General features: G+C 43.4%; 1 protein-coding gene across 1 annotated transcript in view; it reads right to left on the bottom strand.

Annotated features, from left to right (window-relative positions):
• The window catches only part of endog (endonuclease G), a 60,853-nt gene that overhangs the window by 27,031 nt on the left and 11,094 nt on the right, over nucleotides 1-22,728 (bottom strand). Inside the window, exons 3-4 of the mRNA XM_083644468.1 lie at nucleotides 20,064-20,205; nucleotides 6,267-6,376 (exon numbers count right to left, since the gene is read on the bottom strand). Of these exons, the coding sequence (XP_083500594.1) occupies nucleotides 6,267-6,376; nucleotides 20,064-20,205 (252 nt within the window). The remainder of the gene's footprint in view (nucleotides 1-6,266; nucleotides 6,377-20,063; nucleotides 20,206-22,728) is intronic.

Raw genomic sequence — 22,728 nt, 5'->3', positions numbered from 1 at the left:
TAAGACAAGTCAGAGACAGTGGCATATTCACTGCACATAGGTGCACATGTCATGAGCATACTTTAGACGTGCTTAAACATTTTAAATTCGGCGTATTTGACATACAGGTGCAAATAGCATATTCCTTATTAAATATACAATTAAACTCGGCGTTCTAAATTCGGCGTATTTGACATACAGGTGCAGATAGCATATTCCTTATTAAACATACAGTTAAACATTAGACATACGTAATGGTAGCAGCTACAGTATGGTACAGTACGGCTACTACACTATTTGTGTATGTTAAGGAGTCTCGTGGCCTGCGGGAAGAAACTGTTCCTCAAGCGATTTGTGCGTGCTTTCGGAACCCTGTATCTTCTCCCTGAAGGTAACAGGGAGAACAGGCTGTTGTGGGGATGGTTTGTGTCTTTGATGATCTTCAGGGACCTCCTGAGGCACCGCTGTTTATACAGTTCATGCAGATCTGGCAACTCACATCCTGTTACGTGCTGGGCCGCGCGTCTCACTCTCCGTAGCGCCCTGCGGTCCATGGTGGTACAGTTCCCGTACCAGGTGGTGAAGCAGCCAGTCAGCAGGCTTTCAATGGTGCCTCTGTAGAAGTCCATAAGGATTTCTGGCCTTAGCCCAAATTTCTTCAGGCGCCTGAGTACGTGTATTCGCTGTTGGGCCTTTTTGACAACAGTGGCGGTGTGGCCAGCCCAAGTCAGGTCCTGGTGGATGTTGACTCAGGTACTTGAAGCTGTCCACCCTTTCCACCACTGTGCCGTTGATGGTGATTGGGGGGTGTGTGCTCCCCCCCCTCCTGTAGTCTACAATGATCTCCTTGGTCTTGGAGACATTCAGAGAGAGGTGGTTGTCCTGGCACCATTGTTCCAGGGCCCCCACCTCCTCTCTGTAGGCCGTCTCGTCGCCCCCCGAGATCAGCCCCACGACTGCTGTGTCGTCTGCAAACTTCACGATGGTGTTCGAAGTTTGAGTCGCCACGCAGTCGTGGGTGTAGAGGTTGTACCAGAAGGGGCTGGAGGAGGGGTGGTGGGGGGGCGGAGAGGAGGAGGGGTGATGGGGGGGAGAGGTGGCAGGGGGGGAGGAGAGGAGGGGGGGTCGTGGGGGGGAGGAGAGAGGGGGGGTGATGGGGGGGAGGAGAGGAGGAGGGGTGATGGGGGGGAGAGGTGGAGGGGGGGTGGTGGGGAGGAGAGGGGTAGGGGAGGAGGGGGGGGGGAGGGGAGGCGTTCTGGCAGAGGGGTCGAACCTGGCGTAGAACGCGTTGAGTTCGTCTGGCAGGGTGGGTGACACGTTGGCATTTTGCTGTTTTTGCCCCTTGAAGTCTGTGGCAGCATGCAGTCCTCTCCACAGGTCTCTGGGGTTGTTGGAGTCCAGTTTTGCCTCCAGCTGCCTTCCATATTCTCTCCGCGTTTTTTTTTATTGTAACTCGGAGGGCGTATTTCGTCTGCTTGTATTGTTCTGGCGACTTGAAGGCGGTGGTCCGGGCGTGAAGTGCAGCCCGGACCTCACTGTTGATCCATGGTTTCTGGTTCGGCATTGTTTTAACTGTTTTTGTGGGGACTATGTCCTCTGTGCAATTTTTAATAAAACATGACACCGTTTCAGCGTATTCTTCCAGGTCTCCTGTGTTGAATTCTCTCCATATCACTTGGTCAAAACAGTCTCTCAGAATGTCATCTTTTTAAGAATAATCAGTTATATGATACTGTGATTATGGTTTAATGAATATGATTAATCAATATTATGAATGTTTTGCATTTTAGCAAGTTTCAGTTCCATATTCCAAACAAACCAATATTAAAATAATAAATAAAATAAAATAGTTCCCAAAAAGAAATAAACCACTGCATGGAGTTGGGCTATTAAATAGTTTACTATTGTTTAGTAACAACAACAACAATTACAACAACAACACCAGGAACAAATAAATAAATGAACTAGAGTCATCACATGATGATATTTTACTTAACATGATTCCTTTTACAGGAAGGTTTGAATAAAGTGAAACTGGAAAAATTATATATATATATATACATACATATATATAAGAAGCTTCTTTTACAAAAGCGGAAAAGATTTAAGTGTGATTTGGAACACACTGAATATTAAGTTCAATGCATCATATATAATGATATTAATTAGACTGTTTGCATTGAACCATATAGAGTTAACATTAGCAGGCCCACTCCTATATTATAGCTGCAGTGGTGATGTAATATTTGTTATTTGTATCACTAAGATTTGTTTTCTCTTTCCCAATAGACATAATGGAGATGCTGTGATATGCCGGAGCTGTTCAAACTTTTCCTATGTTTTCAAACCCCCCCAGCCCCGGCCCACATTAAGTACAGATACAAGCATATTGAATAGTGAACTTAAATTGTGTTATTATTTTTGTTATAGTTGATAAACATAACAATTGGGTGGATTGTTGGAGAAAAATACAAGTTCCATGCCATTTCCTATTCAATAAGCTAATAATTGCATACGCATAATTATGCTACAATAAGTTAACATGACATGACATCTGACACATATAGATTCACCCCAGTGGCATTGAGGACTTCTCTCTTTTGCTGAGACCTTGGGCAGTGCATCGTGTCCAATATCAGTTGATATTGATCAGTTGTCTGCCATCGGATTAGATGACCCCTCAGTCAAATGGTTTACTAACTATCTGACTGGAAGGAAACAGTCTGTAATAGCGGAAAATATCAAATCCATTTCATTGGACATCGGGAAGGGCGTGCCCCAAGGTTCCATTTCCGGGCCTATCCTGTTCACTCTTTATATAAATAACATTTTTCTTCCTTCTGATCTCTGCAACGTCCATTATTATGCGGACGACACAATCTTATACTGCTTCGGACCCACCCCGGCACAGGCCGTCTCATCTTTGCAGGCCGCTTTCGATTCGTTGCAGCGGGCCCTGTTCGATCTTAAATTAGTTTTGAACTCCACTAAGACAAAGTGGATGTTGTTCTCAAGATTTATAAACAGAAATGACAATTTGTGTATCCGTACGCTTCAAGGCGACCAAATTCAATCAGTACATTCTTACAAGTATCTTGGTATTTGGTTGGACGCCAAACTTTCTTTTCGTGTACATGTAGAACATCTCACAAAGAAATTGAGGAGAAAAATCGGCTTTTTGTATAGAAACAACTCTTGTTTTTCACTATTGGCCAGAAAAACTGTTGTCCAATCTTTGATAATGTCAGTTTTTGATTATGGTGATGTGATTTACATGTATGCCTCTCCTTCCGTCTTAAAGCCTCTTGATGCTGTATATCATAGCGCTCTGCGTTTTATTACAGGTGATGCTTTCAGTACACATCATTGTATTCTGTACGAAAATGTGGGTTGGTCCTCCCTGTCGGAGCGTAGAGATCAGCACTGTCTCATATTCATTTATAAAGCATTAATTGGGAAACTTCCATCTTACCTATCCTCACTCCTCTCTTGTAACAGTGGAGGTTATCAAACACGATCGCGGTCCTATATCAGACTCTCTGTCCCACGGGTGCGGACCGAACAAGGAAAGACCGCTTTTTCTTGGTTCGCCCCCAACAAATGGAATGTGCTCCAGGAAAACTTAAAAATGGATCACTTGATCCCGCTTGCTTCTTTTAAAGCACTTTTAGAAAGCATTCCTCGTAGGGTGTGTTCATGTTTTCTTTGAAATTATTTAATTATGCTCTTGTTGTTCTTATTGTCTGTCTTGTTAACCTGTAATTTTGTAAATGCTGTATATGTTCTTTGTCCACCAGGGCTCCCTTGCAAATGAGAGCTTGCTCTCAAGGGACTCTCCCTGTATAAATAAAGGTAAAAAATAAAAAAATAAAAATAACAACTGATAACAGTTTCCCTGTCAGACTCAAGTGGACAGACACACATTTCCAAAGTTCATCCCCCTCCTCTCTGCTTTTCCTCCTTACAGTATAAAGCGTTAAACTGTGAGTCATCCGCTGAATATTTGGACTCTGTATAACGTATCAGAATGTGTACATTGAGATTCAGCCCTCTTATTGACAGAGAATGTATGGTTTTAAATATACTTTCATAAGACATCTTTCGGACTCCTGGCTTCAATTCATTTGGTTTATATAAGCTGTTTGAATCATTATAATGCGGATGAGGAATGGTGAAATTCCATTCTCTAACAGTTGGCATAGCGCAGGCTTTTCCTTTCGTATGCCTCACATACATTTTATTTCATTTTTAGTTTTGTTTGCAATGAAATGTTGCAATGTCTCCCTATCAAGTATTCCATGTATGGCTTTACACAAAGTATGGAGAAACATAGGAGGGGGGGCTGCGGTACACAAACCACCACAACAACTCAAAATCCTGTGGGAAACACTCTAGTTATTATGATTATTTATAGATAGCTAGATAGAATGGCAGTTACTTCATTCCCTGAAAGATGTTTATTTATTAGAAAATCCAGGGACCTCCACTGAAAAAGAGGCAGACACAGAATCAAGGAGGCCCACAGAGAAAGAGAGAGAGACATAAGCAGAGAGAGACACAGCACCAGCAGATCTTTCTACTACTAAATAAACAGTTCAATGTGTTCACTTCACTGATTGTTCTCTTTCATATTAATATCATATGTCATATCAATAACACAGAGGCTTGTCGCCATTTCTCTCTGAACATGTAATGTTTTCTTCCTGGAACAAGCATTCTTCTTCTACTAAACATGTAGGCATTCTGACGTTAACTCCATTTTGCTCTCAAAGTGCACCAGGTTGATGGATTTTACTCATTTACTTTACTTAAAATGTACAAAAGTTTCTTTGGACTTTGTGGGACCGGGCTGCTACTTTCAGCTAGCTGGAAATTCTCTGACCTAGCGGAAAACACTGTAACATGGTATGTATTTTACTAAAGAGCGCACGCAAATGAGTGGAGGCACAGATTATTATAGCATTAGAGCATTATTATAGAGTAACCACAGGGATGGCATATTTTCATCGCCTGCTTCCCTCGTCTGGAAGTCAGTGGGATTTTTGCATGGGAATTTTGGTTAGATGTCTGAAATAAGCTCTGTGGTTAACACAAGTTTATGAAACTGAGACCTTTGGGTTCAGCAAGATAATCTTCACAAATGAGGACCACTTTGATGACTTTTGAGTCATCACAGTCGCCAGAAAACACTTCAAAAATCATAAAAGTTATCCTCATTTGTGAAGCTTATCTTGCTGAACACAAAGTTCGCTATTTCATAAACATTTGTTAACCACAAACCTTATTTCAGGCATTAAATCCCATCAACTTTTAGACAAGGGAACCAGGAAGTGCAGGGACTTCTAGGTTGGCCTACAAAAATAATGATGTCATCCCTGTGGTACTCTATAACGACTGTGTGGATGTAACCTGGGCCAAACTAATTTATCAACACAACGGCCTGTTTGCTGCAACAAACTCAAGTCTCTCTAGTGGAGCTGGAAGAGTAACGCTATGTTCACACAGACACAGGGAACCTACGCCTTGCCTTGCCTCAACCCACGCCTACGCCTGCAGACCTTGAGCTGGGCGTGAACCGATCACACCTTTGCTTGCTGAACCTGGAGCCGAGTCACAAGCGCCTCTCCTCTCTCCTGGCTGTATTTTTTCACATGTGGTCCCGAATTATCATGTGTAGGTAAAATAAATCTGATAGCCTATATTTAATGTTCTATTGATGCTGGATATGTATAACCAGGTCTGACTATAGTCTGACTTTTTAGAGAGGTAATCTTGCAAGAATATGTGCTGGCACAACAACATTGTCCATCTTGCTTCTTCGGTCGCTATTCTCTCTCCTGAAGATTTGTTTGCCGACGAGGAGAAAGCCCCATAGCCACCCGTCAATTTCTCTCTCTCTCTCTCTCTCTCTCTCTCTCTCTCTCTCTCTCTCTCTGCTCAACACTGTTGTAGTAACTCAATTTTGTTTTGAAATTCAGTTGACTTTGCCATTTCCCACGGATATTGTCGCATTTTCTTTCATGGCTTGACAGAAGAAGCCTGCCTGCACGTGCCTAGTCGGCTTGAAAATAGAACTCACGCCTAAACGATAAAATCGGCAAGGCACAGGCGATGCGTGGGTACATGCAGGGTTCACGCTCAGGCGCCCGGTGTACACAGCCTCGTTGACTAAAATGGACGCCTATTTAAAAGCGTGGGTAAAGGCAAGGCGTAGGCAAGGCTTGGGTGGCCGGTGTGAACTAAGCCTAAGAGTGTGTGTGTGTGTGTATGTGTGTGTGTGTGTGTACCTGGGCAGGTATAGTGGGCCTGTACAGATGAACACGTTGAGGTATTGTGAGGTCAGAGAGCGACACAGTTTCTCCAGATTGTTCCAAGACTTCTGGTTCAGCTGAGGGTCCTGAGAAAAAAAGGCAATGGATTTCATAATCAATTTGTTGGGTTAGTTGGGCCACAGAGCCGACAACAACAACATTTGAAACTAGAGCCCGACCGATACTGGATTTTTTGGGCCGATGCCGATACGCATAGCAAAAGAAAATCTTATATTGTCATATATATATTATTATTATATATTCTTATATTTTACACATTATATTACACACATTGTTTGCAATGATCCGTATGTACGTACTGTATATGGAACAGCAGGCCCCGTTGAGTGGATGCGATTTTATGTAGTTGACTATTTTTATCGCAGTATCAAGAACACTTTTAAGCTCGGGGTCGAGTGTTTTGCTCGCAAGAACTTCTCTGTGTATAACACAGTGTGTGAAATTTACGTGAGGTGCCAGTTGTAAGACTCTTGCTTTCAGTCCTTTTTTTTTCTAGTGATGCACCGATCCACATTTTTTCAGTTCCGATCCGATTCCGATATCTGAATTTGGATATCTGCCGATACCGATATTCCGATACCATAGCTATTGTTTCTTGAATATACAGTACAGACAAAAATTTGGCCAATTGAAGAAAAAATTAAAGCAAAATACAACTTGCAAAAAGCAGACAAAATGAAGAAAAATATACAAGGCAAATAGGTATACTTATAAATCAAATCGGCACTATTTAGGCATTGCTGCTTTAAATAAGGGCCCTCTGCCTGTAGCTGGTTCCTACTAACAGACATTACTTTAGTATTTGGAATCAATTCTTTCATAAAATTAGCTGGTAGGGATGGGCATTTCTAGCAAAAACACTAGTCGACACAAAAACAGTACACCGCTCTGACGCGTTTTACGTCACGACCGCGTCAGAGCGGTGTACCACTCATGCGGAAGAGCTGTAGATTAAAACTACAACTCTTGTGTGTGTGCGTGCCTCAGTCTAGGGGGCCTCCACGTGCCTCCACAGCTCCAAAATCAAAACACTCCGTCAGCCATCTTTTCTGCCCGCATCGACTGCTAGCTAACTTAGCTACCTTAGCTGCTAAAGCAAAGCTACTACGACTGAACCATGGCTGAAGGAAATATTCCAGATGAAATCGAAGAGTTTGATATGGATGAAGACGATTTTCAAAGTGTGCTAATAAACTGACATTCAGGGCTACTTATATGAGCCAGACTACAGTGCAGAGAAATTGCGCCGTATGGAAGGAGAGGCAGTTGAACAGGCCGCCGGAGACGAACCAGAGGCCGGCCCCGAGGCTCCCTGTGCGGGGACAAATTCTGCATCGTGCCGCTGCCACAAATGTGCTCCGATGGATCGCTCGGCTACAGCAAGAGGCCAATTTCTTCTTGAAGAAGTCGCAGAATATGCCGAGGAACGAGAGGGATGTGTAACGTTGCATCAAAGTTTTGGACCATGGATCGTTGGGTTTGAGAAACTTTTGTGAGGAGACAGAAAATAAACTAGAAGAGACAGCAAAGGCCAACAGCATCGAGTAAGTACTGTAATAGCAGAACGTGTAATACATTACTATACTGTTTTGGTCTTAGAATAGTGGCATCTGGGAATAAATTAAATAATTATGTGATTATGTTTTTCATAGCGATACAACGTGTAACAATACGTTACAATACTGTTTTGGTGTCTGTGTAAAGTTAGTCCTGATAGCTAGCAGTAGATTATGATGATAACCAATCGTTTTTTGCATAATAATATTTAGCAGAACATTTGTATGTAAGTCAAACGTTACACTGAAAATAGGCTTGCCGTTCTAATACTGTTTTTTCTTTGTTTTTGTTTTTTTGCTGACAGTGTCGCCTGATAGCCTATCGACATTTCCTCCAGTGGGTTCTACAGTGCAAGAGAGGGAGGCATCGTTGTATTGTTTTGCCAGCGTGTTGTGCAGGCGATCCATGTACCCTTCACCTGATAAACAATACCGTGGCTTCCAGCAAACAATCCATGACATAGAAGAACATTTTTGAAATCTTAGAATTTGCTAGACATACATTTTCATTTTTGTAGGCTACATCTTATTATATTTTACATAGTGTTTATATATTGTCAGAACCTGTATTAAAATTTCAAATATATGTTGCTTTGGTTATTTGCCACTTTAATCAGTCATGCCAGTATGGGGCTGTAAAAGCTGTAGCTAATAGGTTGATATTTACATTAGATGCAGTAGATTCTTTGAGGTCTTTGAGCAGTTATTGCTGGCATCTATTCTTTCTGCACCTGCATCAATACTACTGTGTAAAACATTTTCTTTGATTTCTCTGGCTAGGAACCACCGATTCAAAAAATTTCAACGGATTCCAACTCCATAGATGCGTTACATTTAATAGATCTTCATATTCACCACGGAAAACCCATCCTTTAACGCAGCCACAGGGGACGGACAACCAAGTATATCAAAGTTCTTCTGCAAAGCTCCCGCACCACGCAAAAACAACGATGGAGATGGGACAGAAGTGGTAGATGCAGACTCGGTTAAAGCCGCTATAGACATGGATGTTGTGGATCTTGTTGGTCCAAATGAAGCCGCTATCGACGTGGGTTTCGATGGTCCGAACGAAGCCGCTATCAACGTGGATGCTGTGGATGTCGATGTTCCGAACGAAGCTGGACCAGTCGGAAGAAATTATGCAGAACATCGAAAATTTGGCCGGGACCCAGACTGGTTGAAAAATCCAAAATACATCCTGTAGTTGTACCAAACTACACATGGTAAGTTCCAATCACATCATTTTAAAACAAATGGAAATGTGTAGCTTCCATTTTATATGCTGTGTTCACACGTGAACCCCCCCCCCCCCATGTCTGCAAAGAGCAGGCTTACTAGTTATTTCCACGTGTCCAGTCGTTATAATAATCCATACTGCCTTAATGATCGCTGTTGCGGTAACGTCACATTACTAATGCCTACCCCACACTACAGGATAATTTGCAAGATTATGGCCAAGATTCCCCCCTCCCGATTTTCTCGGGGGTGCTCCCGATTTGAGGCGCGTCGTGCAGATAATCTTCCCAAATGATCCTGTAGTGTGTGGGGTTCAAAGATTCAAAGGTGCGGGGGGGGGGGTAAGATTTAGTCTAATGATTCAATTTCTGTGATATAATTCAGTAATATAGGCCTAATGATTTTAAATGTAAAATTGTCTTGTTATTTTGCTGCATTGTCCAGGTCACAGTGTCACAGAAGCCTTTGACCCACTGTGTTGAGAGTTGAGCATGAGCCTGTGGTGGGTGCTTCCAATGCCTTTACTGAACACATCAGCAACACTAAATCCAAAGTCGAGTCCTGAAATAACATCTCACGGAAACTGACTAACTCAAAATGGGGAGCCACAGCACCCACCCTAAGAACAACTGCCCTAGCCCTATGCTATTCATCTGCAGAATATGCCTGCCCTGTATGGGAGCGATCAGCCCACGCTAAGAAATTAGACCCGGCACTGAATAACACCTGTCGCCAGATCACTGGATGCCTGAAACCCACCAACACAAACAACATACACCTCCTTGCTGGTATTGCCCCTGCCAACATCAGACGGGAAGTTACAAGCCAAGTCGAGATGCAAAAGCCAAAACAGACGAACGCCACACCCTTCATGGACGTCAACCCCCCACACAACGACTTAAGTCAAGAAGAACCTTTCTCAGCCATGTCCAACCCCTAACAACATCCAGGGAAGAAACCAGACTCCAGCTCTGGTTGGAAAAACTCCGAAAGGAACCTCCCCCTCCAGTTGACATGCAAATCCTTCCTGCTGAACTCCCTCCTGGCTGATACGCACCATGGACCCAGTGGAAAACCCTGAACTGCCTGAGAACAAGAATGGGACAATCCAGGGTTGCTCTGGAAAAATGGGGCTACAAGACTGGACCAACCACCTGTGAATGTGGTGAAGCAGACCACACCATGGAGCACTGCCTCATCTGCCCTCTACTACCCGACCCCTGCAGCCAAAAAGACCTTGCAGAATTCAACACACACGCAAAGATCTGTGTCAAGAAATGGGAGACTGTCATATAACATCGCTTTGAAGAAACGAAAAGAAGAAGACTGGCTGGTGAAGCATGAAATCGCCCATCATACCAACTATCCAGCTCTCCTGGAGTTAGCAGAGATGCTCGGTTGTGATTATTTAGAAAAACTTAAGGTAACATACATGCATGTATCTAAAGCAACACTGTCACCCTTTATATCATTTGACTAATAGCACATACTGTAGGCTGAGAGAGAAAGAGAGACAGAGTATGTTTAAAACAGCTACTAGTTCATAATAAATTCACTGTCAAAATGTGAAGAATGCATCATTTGTATGTGTGAGCATGTGTGCTTGTGTGTATGTCTGTGAGAGAGAAAGAAAGACACGGAGTTCATATAATGAAGGGTTAAATGTTAAACATGATGTGTTTCTGCTGTGCTGTTCATTAATAAAGTTGAAGGACAGGTTGGGTTACATATGAGGAATTTGTCTTAGTGTCTGTATGCAGTGTAGCAGTCAGGTTAATATACAGAGATAAAAAAAAGTAGGAAGATAACTAAAAGACAAACACAACGTTGCAAGTGCAATCGAATCAAATTAAATCAAATATATATATATGAAAATAAATGAAATTCATTTTGTGTTTTACTGCCCTCTGTATGATGACCTGAGACACACAAAGTATGAAAAAGTGTTTGTTGTTCACCCTGAAGCTTTTTGGTTGCAGGATGTGCCTAGACTTGAATTTTTCTTTTAATAAGAGAGTCTTTGATATAGCTCAATTTATTAGTAATGCCTTGGAAAGAAGAAAAAATATGCTGTTTGTATATAGGTTTGTAATGAATATGTTGTGAGGTCTCTAGACCATAGTTCAAGCAGAAGGCCATTCGTGCATAATCTAGTCCGATCACCCCTGACGTCAATCAAGTTCTAGTATGACGTGGTCAGTCAAAGTCTTAGTATGACGTCCGTAATGACGTCAGATATGACGTCAGTTAATTCTCATATATATAGCAAGGGTTCTACGTCACCTCTCTCTCTCTGGCCGATCATAACAGCAGCAGCTTCACAGCAGTCCATCTTCCTTGAGCCCTCCTCCGGAGCGTTGTTTTGCCCCGCCCACCTCCCCAGTCCGCCGCTTGACTCCATTGGCCAGTGGCGCTGCTCTTGAGGCAAGAGGAGGGCACCTGCATAGGCTAGGAGATCCCCCCCCCGTGGGGGATCAGGAGTCAAGACTCGTTGGTGGCGGACTGGGGAGGTGGGTGGGGCAGGGCAGCGCTTCGGAGGCCGGCTTCAGGGGGGATGGACTGCCGTGGGGCTGCTGCTGCTGTGGTCGGCCGGAGAGAGAGAGGTGGCGTGGAGCCCTTGCTGTGTGTGTGAGGATTGGCTGGCGTCATATTTGACGTCATGGCGGACGTCCACGTTATGCTGGAGCTTGACTGTCGTCAGGGGATGATCGGATTGTGCGTGGGTGGCCTTCTGCTTGGGGTGTGGTCTGGAGACCTCGCTTCGATCGGGAGGGGCCAGTTGGTGGGATTGGACGGGCTTTGTTTGGCGGTCGGCATGCATGGCGGGTGCTTTGGCGCTTGGCTCCGTTGGCCGGTGGCGCTGCTCTTGGGGCGGGAGGAGGGCGCCTGCATAGGCTGGGAGATCCCCCGGCCCGACCGAGCTGGGAAGCGCCAGCCGCAACGCAAGTAGGGGGGTCAAGATCGAAGGCCCGACCGAGTTGGGAAGCGCCAGCCGCAAGTAGCCATAAGTCGTTAAAAAAGGTCGAAGGCCAGAAAAGTACAACCAACTACCGGTGCCCGCAGATCTCAATTAACCTCCGGTAATCAGATCTTCCTTTTGGGGGATCTCCTAGCCTGGGCAGATGCCCTCCTCTTGCCTCGGGAGCAGCGCCACTGGCTAATGGAGTCATGCGCCAGAGTATTTGCCATGCATGCCGATTGCTAAGTAAAGTTTGTTAAATCTTACCGACTGGCCTCTCATGATTGAAGTGAGGTCTCTAGACCATAGTTCAAGCAGAAGGCCATTCGTGCATAATCTAGTCCGATCACCCCTGACGTCAATCAAGTTCTAGTATGACGTGGTCAGTCAAAGTCTTAGTATGACGTCCGTAATGACGTCAGATATGACGTCAGTTAATTCTCATATATATAGCAAGGGTTCTACGTCACCTCTCTCTCTCTGGCCGATCATAACAGCAGCAGCTTCACAGCAGTCCATCTCCCTTGAGCCCTCCTCCGGAGCATTGTTTTGCCCCACCCACCTCCCCAGTCCGCCACCAACGAGTCGTGACTCCTGATCCCCCACGGGGGGGGGGATCTCCTAGCCTAAGCAGATGCCCTCCTCTTGCCTCAAGAGCAGCGCCACTGGCTAATGGAGTCATGCGCCGCCTGGGCAGATGCCCTCCTCTTGCCTCGGGAGCAGCGCCACTGGCTAATGGAGTCATGCGCCAGAGTATTTGCCATGCATGCCGATTGCTAAGTAAAGTTTGTTAAATCTTACCGACTGGCCTCTCATGATTGAACTATTTTTCTATATGACACCGTGTGTGCTTTTGTTTGTTATCTTGCATTCTGAAATATGGAAGCTGTGGAAGTACTATGGAAGTATTGTAAACCACAGTTTTGTATCTGTTTTTGTCGTGTCTCATAAGCCCATACGGGCTGGGCACCATTTGTGTGTGACACGTAAATAAAGAAAGAAAGAAAGAAATCAATCAATCAATCAATCAATCAATCAATCAATCAATCATATTATATATATATATATATATATATATATATACACAATATGTACATGAGTGGAGGAGTGTTCCATGGATATTAAATATGTTACGTTGAATTTACATGAATTTACAGTCCGAGTTAAATATGAGTTTACATTGAATTTACATGACAGTTTACAGTCTGAGTTAAATAGGTGTTAAATAAGCAGTGAATTTACATGAATTTACAGTACAAGTTAAGGAGGCATTCAATTAGATCGATCTGGTAGGGCGGGTGAAGTCCTGCTGCTGTGGCTGCAGGGTCACGTTTGATTGGGGGGGCTCCTACAGTGTGGGGAGGGGTTCAGCTGAGTTCAGGAGGAATGTAAACATGTTAGTTTCTGAACAAAAACCTCAAACGTGGTTCTCAACGGAGGCCATAGCCAAAAAGGAGGCCTCAGGGAATATTTCTTTGGACACATGGGAGGGTCATAGGGGTAAAAAAATTTAATGACAAAAATGAAAACCATTGCCGTAACTGAAGCAAAGAAGAATGGCTTAGGGTTGTTTCTGCTTTTGTAGTTATTTGCACTTGTTTATAAAAATAATGAACATTTTAAAACATTCATTGTTCTCCACAAATAATTGTGTGCACTTTTGTTTATTCAAAAAACGTTTGATGTTTGCACATTCAATTTATAATAATAATAAAAAAAATATGCTGTGATTAAGTAAATAACTCATTGAGTGCCAGCCACTTTTGGAGAACGGACGCTCCCAGTGCCAGAGTTTCAGAGCGTTTTCAGTGATTTCTCGAGGCCCACAGAATATTGTGTGATATTACTATGTAAACACTGAACACGCACAAAGAACGATGAGAGTCTCTTCTATCATCTGCAAAAAAAAGTGTATTGATCCCATTTTCCGTTCTTTAGTTATGAGCCGGAGAAGATAGCTTGATTTAACCAAAAACAGCAATTCTTTTCTAGAAGCTGAGATAATGAGCCTTTTGTGAAATTAAACATTTCAAGCACATCACTGACTCTGAAGCTAATATTTTCTAATGTAGTCACACCTCAAAAATAATTTCCTTCAATAAAACAGTGAAGGCCAGGGAATTTTGTTTGGCAGAATAATATTTTTTAGCTGCAACCAGCAGCGCTGGCCCCTGCGTGCGCTGCTGGTTGCAGCTTCTTGCTGGTCTTGATTTGCTGCTGGTGGGCATCGGATATTCTGGCTTGCGTTTGCCAATCCTGTCCTGCTGTCTGGGTCTGTCTGGGTGTTGTGTGCTGCTCTGCGTGCCCCCCCCCCCCCCCCCCCCCCCCCGCCTCAACTGCACACTCCTCCTCCGTATGGGAGTGTCTCTGGTGGCTCTCTGCTGAGTTTGCTGTGCACAGTGAAGGGTGCGCGACATCCAGCTTTTTTACAGTGTTCCGCGTGTGTTTGTCACCGGCAACCATGCTTCCAGTTGAGAATAATAACAACTCCACGGCTGATCATGCGGATGTGCTGTCGCAACGGACACGGAGCGGCTCAATTGTGGGAGCAGATTGGCTGCTGCAGGCACAGCTACAGTAACGTTATGCTTCATGCATATCGATGCATACGGATGCGATGCGATTTCCGTTTCCCCAACGACTTCTTCTTTGTTTTTTCCTTGCCTTTCTGTTATCTGGAGAGCACTGTCGCCACCTAAGGGTTCTGTAAAATAGGTTAGACACATTCAATAGCTCCCATATTGTAAGAGGCGATGTAAGAGGCTTAGATCGACATCCCCCCGTCAAAAAACGCAATTGACGACTTTAGTCGTCTTTGGCACTCTACGTCACTATTTGAATTGACGACTAAAGTCGTCATTGGCACTCAATGAGTTAAAGGATCATTTCGTTTTTTTTTCAACCTGGACCCTGTTTTCCACACTGTATGTGTCTGAGAAACTCATCGTGACAATTATTTTTCAAATTGGTCGAGTACTCACCGAGATAGCCTTGTTTACAGCTGGAGCAATGTGCTCAAACAACTACACAGTGTAATCCAGTCGGGCAATTGCGCACCGCATCGTCAATACACGTTCTCTAATAAATCTGTTTTGCCAGCTGGGAGGCTCAAACTGTCAATAGTGTCTGGCAACGTGGAAATCACTCTATATATATTTAGCTGATTGATGGATAGTTTCCCATTCGGTCCTGTTTTGGCCGCTTCTTCCAGTCCACTTTTGGGACATGGAACAATTGACTCCAGCACAGCGCTGGAGGCAAATTTGAAGAAAATCCATCTTTTTTTTTGTTGAGATATTGCATTAACTCATTGAGTGCCATGGACGTCGATCGACGTCAAAGTAAATAGTGACGTAGAGTGCCAAAGACGTCGATCGACGTCAAATGCGTTTTTTGACGGTGGGACGTGGATCAAAGCCTCCTGCATCTCCTGTACAAATATTGTAGCTATTGAAGGTGTATAACCTATTTTACGGACTCATTAGGTGGCGACAGTGCTCTCCAGATTAGAGAAAGGTCCGGAAAACAGCAGGAAAAAGCCCCGTGATGAAAGAGAAACCGCTCATGCTGCAGCCAGAGCCATATAGATTGCTCTGTCTGCAGCTGACGTTGGCTGCGAACAGCAGTCAATCCGCGCCCACAACTGAGCCCCTCTGCCTCTGTCTGTCTGTCTGCATAGTTTCTCCACACGATTAGCCCCCAGAAAGGCAGCACCCGACGCCGAAGGGCCAAACCTTTCCCTGCAGTCCGGTTTGGCATTTCCGTGTCGCGCTGGGAGCCGGCGCACAAAAACGGAGCGCTCCGAAAATAGACTGGGTGCATGTTAGGCTGTGTGTTAGTGTGGGGAGGAGTTTGCAGCTGAGGGGGGGAGAGGGGGGTGGGGCACGCAGGGCACCACACAACTACACCACGTCACTACATCAGAAAATATTAGCTTCAGACTCAGTGAATGTGCTTGAAATGCTTCATTTCACAAAAGGCGGAATAACTCAGCTTCTAATTTGAAACGTGTCTTTTTGCTCAAAACAACATATCTTATCCGGCTCATAACTAAAGAACTGAAAATGGTATCAATAAACTTTTTTTTGCAGATGATAGAAGAGAGTCTCATCGTTCTTTGTGCGTGTTTGGTGTTTACATAGTAATATCACACAATATTCTGTGGGCCTCGAGAAATCACTGAAAACGCTCTGAAACTCTGGCACTGGGAGCGTCCGTTCTCCAAAAGTGGCTGGCACTCAATGAGTTAATGAGCTTGGGTCAGTGACCTTGACCTTTGACCTTTGACCACGGAAATCTAATTAACTTCATCCTTGTGTCCAAGTCGATGTTTTTTTTTTGTTTTTTCCCCCCCCGATTTTTTATCCCATTTTTAACCCCCATTAGTGCTAATTCAATTTATTTATCCTGGTTGCTACTCCACCCTCTGCCTATCTGGGGAGAGCCGAAACTGGCTCCATGCTTCCTCCGTGACATGGGCAGTTAGCCAGCCGCTTCTTTTCACCTGACAGGGGAAGCTTCACCGGTAGGACATAGCACGTGGGAGGTTCACGCTATTCCAACCAGTTCCCCTCCCTCCGAACAGGCGCCCTTAACGACCAGAGGAGGAACCACATTAGCAACCAGGTGGTTCCTATATGAAGGAAACCCCCGGGAGGCACGGGGAGAACATGCAAACTCCACGCAGAAAGGCCCTTTTGACGACCGCATCCGGGCGGTGGGCACTCGAGGACATGCGGACGGGCACGCATTCCTTCAGCGTTCACAGCGTCCCAGGTGGGAATCAAACCCACGTCCAAGTCTATGTTTGAGCCAAATTGGAAGAAATTCCATCAAGCCGTTCCTGAGATATCGCGTTAACAAACTTTGGAATGGCGTTTGTGAGGTCACAGTAACCTTGAACTTTGACCACCAAAATCGAATCAGTTCATCATTGAGTCCAAGTCGACGTTTGAGGCAAATTTGATGAAATTCCGTCAAGGCGTTCCTCAGATATTGCATTAACAAACATCGGACGGACGGACAACCCGAATCTATAATGCCTCCGGCCTGGCTATTGCCAGCAGAGGCATAAAAAGTTTGTAAATAATTATTGTAAACTCAGCCTAAAAATGAACGTTATGAAAATATTTATAAAACAAATTTCCATGACTTTTCCGAAACTCTCAACAAAAAAATAAAAAAAAATCAAACTTTTCCAGCGCCTGGAAATTATATTTTAAATTTCCATGAAACTTCAAGGTTTTTCATGACCGTATGAACCCTGAAATTAGTTTGGATGTACTTGTACTGTAACTTGCAAACTAGTCTTAAAAACCAATATGAAAAAGAATTGTGATAAGATCGTGGATGGTGATCCTGCCTGAAAAAAATCATGATAATGTGACACGGAATGGTAATTTGAGTACAAAGTGGGCCGAGGTCATTTTTCAGTTTTTTACAGATTATGAAACTACAGACTGTAAGCTTTCAAATGACGTATCACACATCGAAATCTGAAAATAATTGAAGAAGATATGCTTATTTGAATGTATTTGTATTTATTTGAACTCAAATCAAGTTTCCTAAGAAAATCAGCCTGAAAGGTGAGTACTTTTCAGGCCTGGGCCAGCCAGGTAATGGGGGAGTGAACAATAGCTGCTAATTTACATTAACCACTCCCCATCCACTCCAGCTGTCATCACTGTCACAAGTCACAGGTCCCCAGCAAAAAGGGGGGTACTTCACTATAATTCCATCCACAAGTAATATAATGATAGAATGTAGGACTATTTTGGTCATGGGTTTCATACACTTTCTGTAATAAAACATCTAAAAGTAAAACTCTTATCAAAGGGGGGTCCGTCTAATTTTTGTCAGTTTAGGGGTCCTTGAAAGTTTGAGAGCCACTGTCTTAAGTGACCTTGACCCTTTCTTTAAAGTTGCAAGTAAGCAAATTCCAGGCACATTAGGATAAATGAATGCAAAACCTTAGTGTCATTGTACTTGGAACAATATAATGAATATAATAATAATAATAATAAACCCAGCAAAAAGTAATTTTACTTTAAAATTGATACTGAATTTTCTTGCAATTTCTGTGGACTATAAAAATAAACAATCTGTCATTTATTTTATCATTGCATGTATACCTATACCTAGAAAACTTGTTACATTTATATAAGGATTTTTCGAAATGTCTAGGAATTCACTTGTGGTGCAATGTCACACAGCCACCAACACCACCACATTAGTGTTAGCTTGTTAGCTGCTGTGACTTCATCTGTTACTGCAGTCAAACAATGTTAGCTACATAAGTGTAACCGTTCAAGTGAATTTATGTCATATTCACGGTAAACAGGAGCCCTCTTGCACGCAGCAACACACATGGTTTTAACGTTACTTTTAGTAGCGGGGAGTGAGCATTGATAAGAAGCGACAACTAGTCCATTGTTCCATTGCAACAGCGCACAAGAGACCGGCCGCTTCTTTCTTCTTTCTTTTTTCTTCTTCTTTCGCGTCTTTCAAACAACGGAAAAACAGGTTTTGTGCTGGACAGATGTGGTTTGGTGAAGATTTGACAAAATTTGAAGGAGAAATAGCGAAAAAATGCTTTTGGACAAAATTCTAAATGGCAGAAAATCTAGTTAGACGGGAATGGGCGTGGTCTATATAGAAAGAAAGTTGATCGTAGAAGCTATGGTTCCAAAGTTATGGACCAAAACGTAAAGAGCGCAGCTATAGCGCAATACGATACAATCAGTGTAATTTTTTAGGCCAGAGTAGAAGAGTACTCTATGAACTTATGTACCCAATTTGGGAACAGTCGCTCTTATGGTTTGTGAGCTACGGGTACTTATTGTTGCCATAGCACCCCCTATAGTCAAAATGACATAATAATGTATTTTTATCAGCTCAGAGTACATAGCTGCACACCTGTACCAAGGTTCATTCACAACGGACAATGCGTTTGGGAGTTAGGGCGATTTTTGTGAACTAGGCCACACCCACAAAAGTTTGGAAGTCGATTATATCGCAACGGTGCGGTCTTGCAAAAAAAAAAAAAAAAAAACGCGAAAAGTTTTGTGTAGGACAGTCCACACACACTGTGTGATGTGGTTTGGTGAAGATTGGACAAAATTTGAAGGAGAAATAGCGAAAAAACACTTTTGGAGAAAATTCAAAATGGCTGAAAATCTAGTTAGATGGAAATGGGCGGGGCCTCTATCAGTGGAATGACCCAAGGAATCCAGGGAAAAAAATATTTTGATTGTAGATGGGTCCAAAAGTTATGGACCAAAACGTAAAGAGGGCTGTTATAGCGCCACCATAGTGAAAGGTGACTGTGAACCTACCTACCAAGTTCGGTAGCCGCAGATCTTATGGTTTCTGAGTGGGACCAAATCGGCTTCCAAATCGGCTTGCAAATTGTGAGTAAATTGGGTGGACAAACCCTGTTATAGGGCCTGCACCCTGTGTGCACAGCTGGCCAAAAAGTATCAGCATCAATATCGGTGATTCTGGCCCAGTATTACTAGGTATCGGATCGACACCAAATTGTGCATTATCGCCCACCCCTAGTAGCGAGGACTTGGTCCTCCCATTTTGAGCGAAGATATGATTGGTCAATTTGACTGTGATTCCAAATCCTATTCCAAATCCTAGATTACCACACCAGCCCTCTGCTGAAATCACAGCGGGAAGCCTAAGATTCTACATTCTGACAGGCTGACAAAAAAAGGGCTTCTTTGATTAACCCTTCACCGTCCAACACAAACTGAATAGGCAGTTTTAATGGGTTTATTTACTAAGAAACATGTTTGTCAAATTACCAATTAATAAAATAAAATGAGAAAAGAAAGATGACATTTTAAATATTATTTTTTAGAATATCTTAGGTCCCTGACGGTTCCCCTCTTGTACTCCACTGCAGCCTTGTATTTGTGTCCTTGTACCATTCTCTATGTGGACATAAATTGTTAAAGTGTGTGTGTGTGTGTGTGTGTGTGTGTGTGTGTGTACCTGTGGAGCGACGTTGCTCAGGTAGAAGGTCTCGTCCATGGCTTTCTGACTCCACTTGTGATTGGCTGCTGCGGCTAGGTGGCCACGGTCGAAGCCACTCCCCCTGTAGTCTGCATTGGTCGCTCGGTGGTAAACATGGACGCTGTCAACCAATCACATTACATTACATCATCAGGTACCCTCATGAAAAAGTACTATTGAATCACTACACAAAACCTATTTGTGCAGTAGTGGCTATGTAGTCACATGTGGGGGTGGTGCATTGAATTTATAGTTTATACACTACTCATGACCCTCCATGAATTCGTTTTTCGCTAGACAGGCTGGCCTCGCTGCTATTCACATTCTAATTAAGTGATACCATGCGCACTGCAAGGTGTGAAACCTCTATTGTCGCGGCTGAAAGTCCCCCCCCCCGCCCCCGCCCCCTGCCGGCACCCGCGGATGCGTTTTCGGCGATCAGTGGAGAACACAAACGCAACACCACAGGTGAACTGCCAGGAATTAGACTCAGCCCTCAGTCTTAATCCGTTTCACTCCTGTAAGACTGAGAATATTACTATTTAAATCTTTGCATAACGTTAGGTGGCGCTGTTGGAAGCCTTGCATCGGAGAACCAATCATGAGTGTTGTGGGCGGGCCTGCTTTCTGGGGGCAGTGACGCCCCCAGCTCATGCAGAACGGGTGTCTCGCAAAACATCGCCGCGTTTGCGGAGAAACATATTAATCACTTAGAAACAAACATAACCTGTTAATAGGACGTGTTTCATCCGGCCCCGGCGGCTAGAGGTCTTTCCCCCAGCGATAAGCCCGACTCCCGAGGCTACGTTACAGAGCCTGCTGATGACTCACAGTAGCAAGCGGACCACTTCCGGGTAGGAAAAATTATTGTAAAATAAACAACAGGTATAAACTCTCTTTGCAGCACATCGGTGTCTTGCTCTATATTGGAACTATGATAAATGGCATTGCCGCTACCAAATAAAATTCTAATAATAAATGTAGGCGTGTCTGCTGCCGGCCGTTCTCGCCGGGCTCTGACAGACAGTTTCTGACAGTGAAATTCCCAGACGTTTGGTGAGCTGCGCCACCAAACGTGCCGAGACTAGAGCCGAGACTAGCCAGGAATTAGAGAGGTATGTGGCCGTATGTGGCGATCTAAGGGGGCGGAAATCCAGCTTTTCGTGCAGTGCCAGTAGAGTTCTGTAGCAAAAAAGTATTGTTTCCAGTAGTAATCAAGCAGTGAATTTTGCTACTTGTTATTAGTAGTGAAAAAGCTGTTCAAACACTACTGCTTCACTACACAGACATTTAAATTTGAATCATGTAGAGGTTCTACCACTTGCTTGTATAGTGAATGTAGTCACAACACTACTGCAACACTACACATATTTTAAGTAGTGATCAAGTAGAGGTTCTACTACTTGGGCAGGGCTAACGAGGCCAGATTGAGGGCAGCTGTGGAGGGAAGCAGCGCACAAGGAAATGACAAGACCAAACTAGACAGAGTTCATGACAGCTGCAAAGCTAAATGTTTCTTTTTCAATGTTGTAAACTAAAGAGATGTCAAGCAGAGCAGTTTCAGCAAGAAAGAAGCTCAAAATACCCAAATCCAACGGATCCAACTGTGACAGCGACAACACAATAACTGTAAGTAGAAAGCATTTTCCTAAACCACAATCAAGTCTAGCATGGTGTGTTAGCTAGCTAAAGCTAATGTGTTCCATCAAATTAACTTTATACACAATCAGATGAGGGTGTGTAGAGTGGTTGTGGTTGACTGTATGTGCGTGGAGGTCAGCTTCTCTTGTTGTTCAACTTATCTGCAGAGTGAAAGTAATGCCAGGCCAAGGTGTCTGGTGCTTACTGTAAGGACATCAATGGACCACCACCAGGAAATTGGAGGCAGCTGCTGGTAAGAATAAGCTATTCTTTTTTAAATCTTGTCTCATGAGGTTGGCCTGTTTGTAAATTCCCACATGTGACTTACAGGTGGCTGTTCTGTGAATTTCTCATAGGTTACGTGATGGCTAAGTGAAGTCTGTTCTGAAGATCGTAAAGGCAAAGTTTTTTTTTAAAGTGTAAATAGGACAATATTCAATGTAATAAATGGATTTAACATCAAGCCTGAGTAAGCTCATTATTGTTTGATAAGAATAATTTATTATGCACGATAATATAGCATGATACTGAATAGGCAACTAGTAGCAAATGTGTCAGTTTTCAATAGTAATTCAAAAGGGTTTGTGTAGAAATGAAAAGAATCCAATAGTGATCAGTAGTGATAAAACACTACACATACATAAGGATGTAGTAATTCCATAGGGATTGTGAAGGCATACAGTAGTAAATGTGTAAGCATTGTGTAGTAATTCAATAATAAATGTGAAGCGATCAGTAGTGTTTATATAGTCATTTCCCAAAAGCCAAATAGTGAGACAGAAGTAATTAAGTAGTAATCATGCAGTGATTTAAATAGTCATTATGTAGTAATTATCAGCAGTGAAAGGGGCCAATTCTGTACTTATTACTACTGAAATCCCTACATAAATCACTGCACATCTCAATAGCAATCAAGTAGTGGAACAGTAGGTTTTCTGTAGATATTGTGTAGTAGTGATGAGTAGTGATGCAGTAGTACTTTTTCATGAGGGTAAACATGGAT

This window comes from Poromitra crassiceps (genome assembly GCF_964638095.1).
Source record: "Poromitra crassiceps genome assembly, chromosome: 10".
Taxonomy (NCBI): domain Eukaryota; kingdom Metazoa; phylum Chordata; class Actinopteri; order Beryciformes; family Melamphaidae; genus Poromitra; species Poromitra crassiceps.
This window is presented reverse-complemented; position numbering and strand designations above follow the sequence as displayed.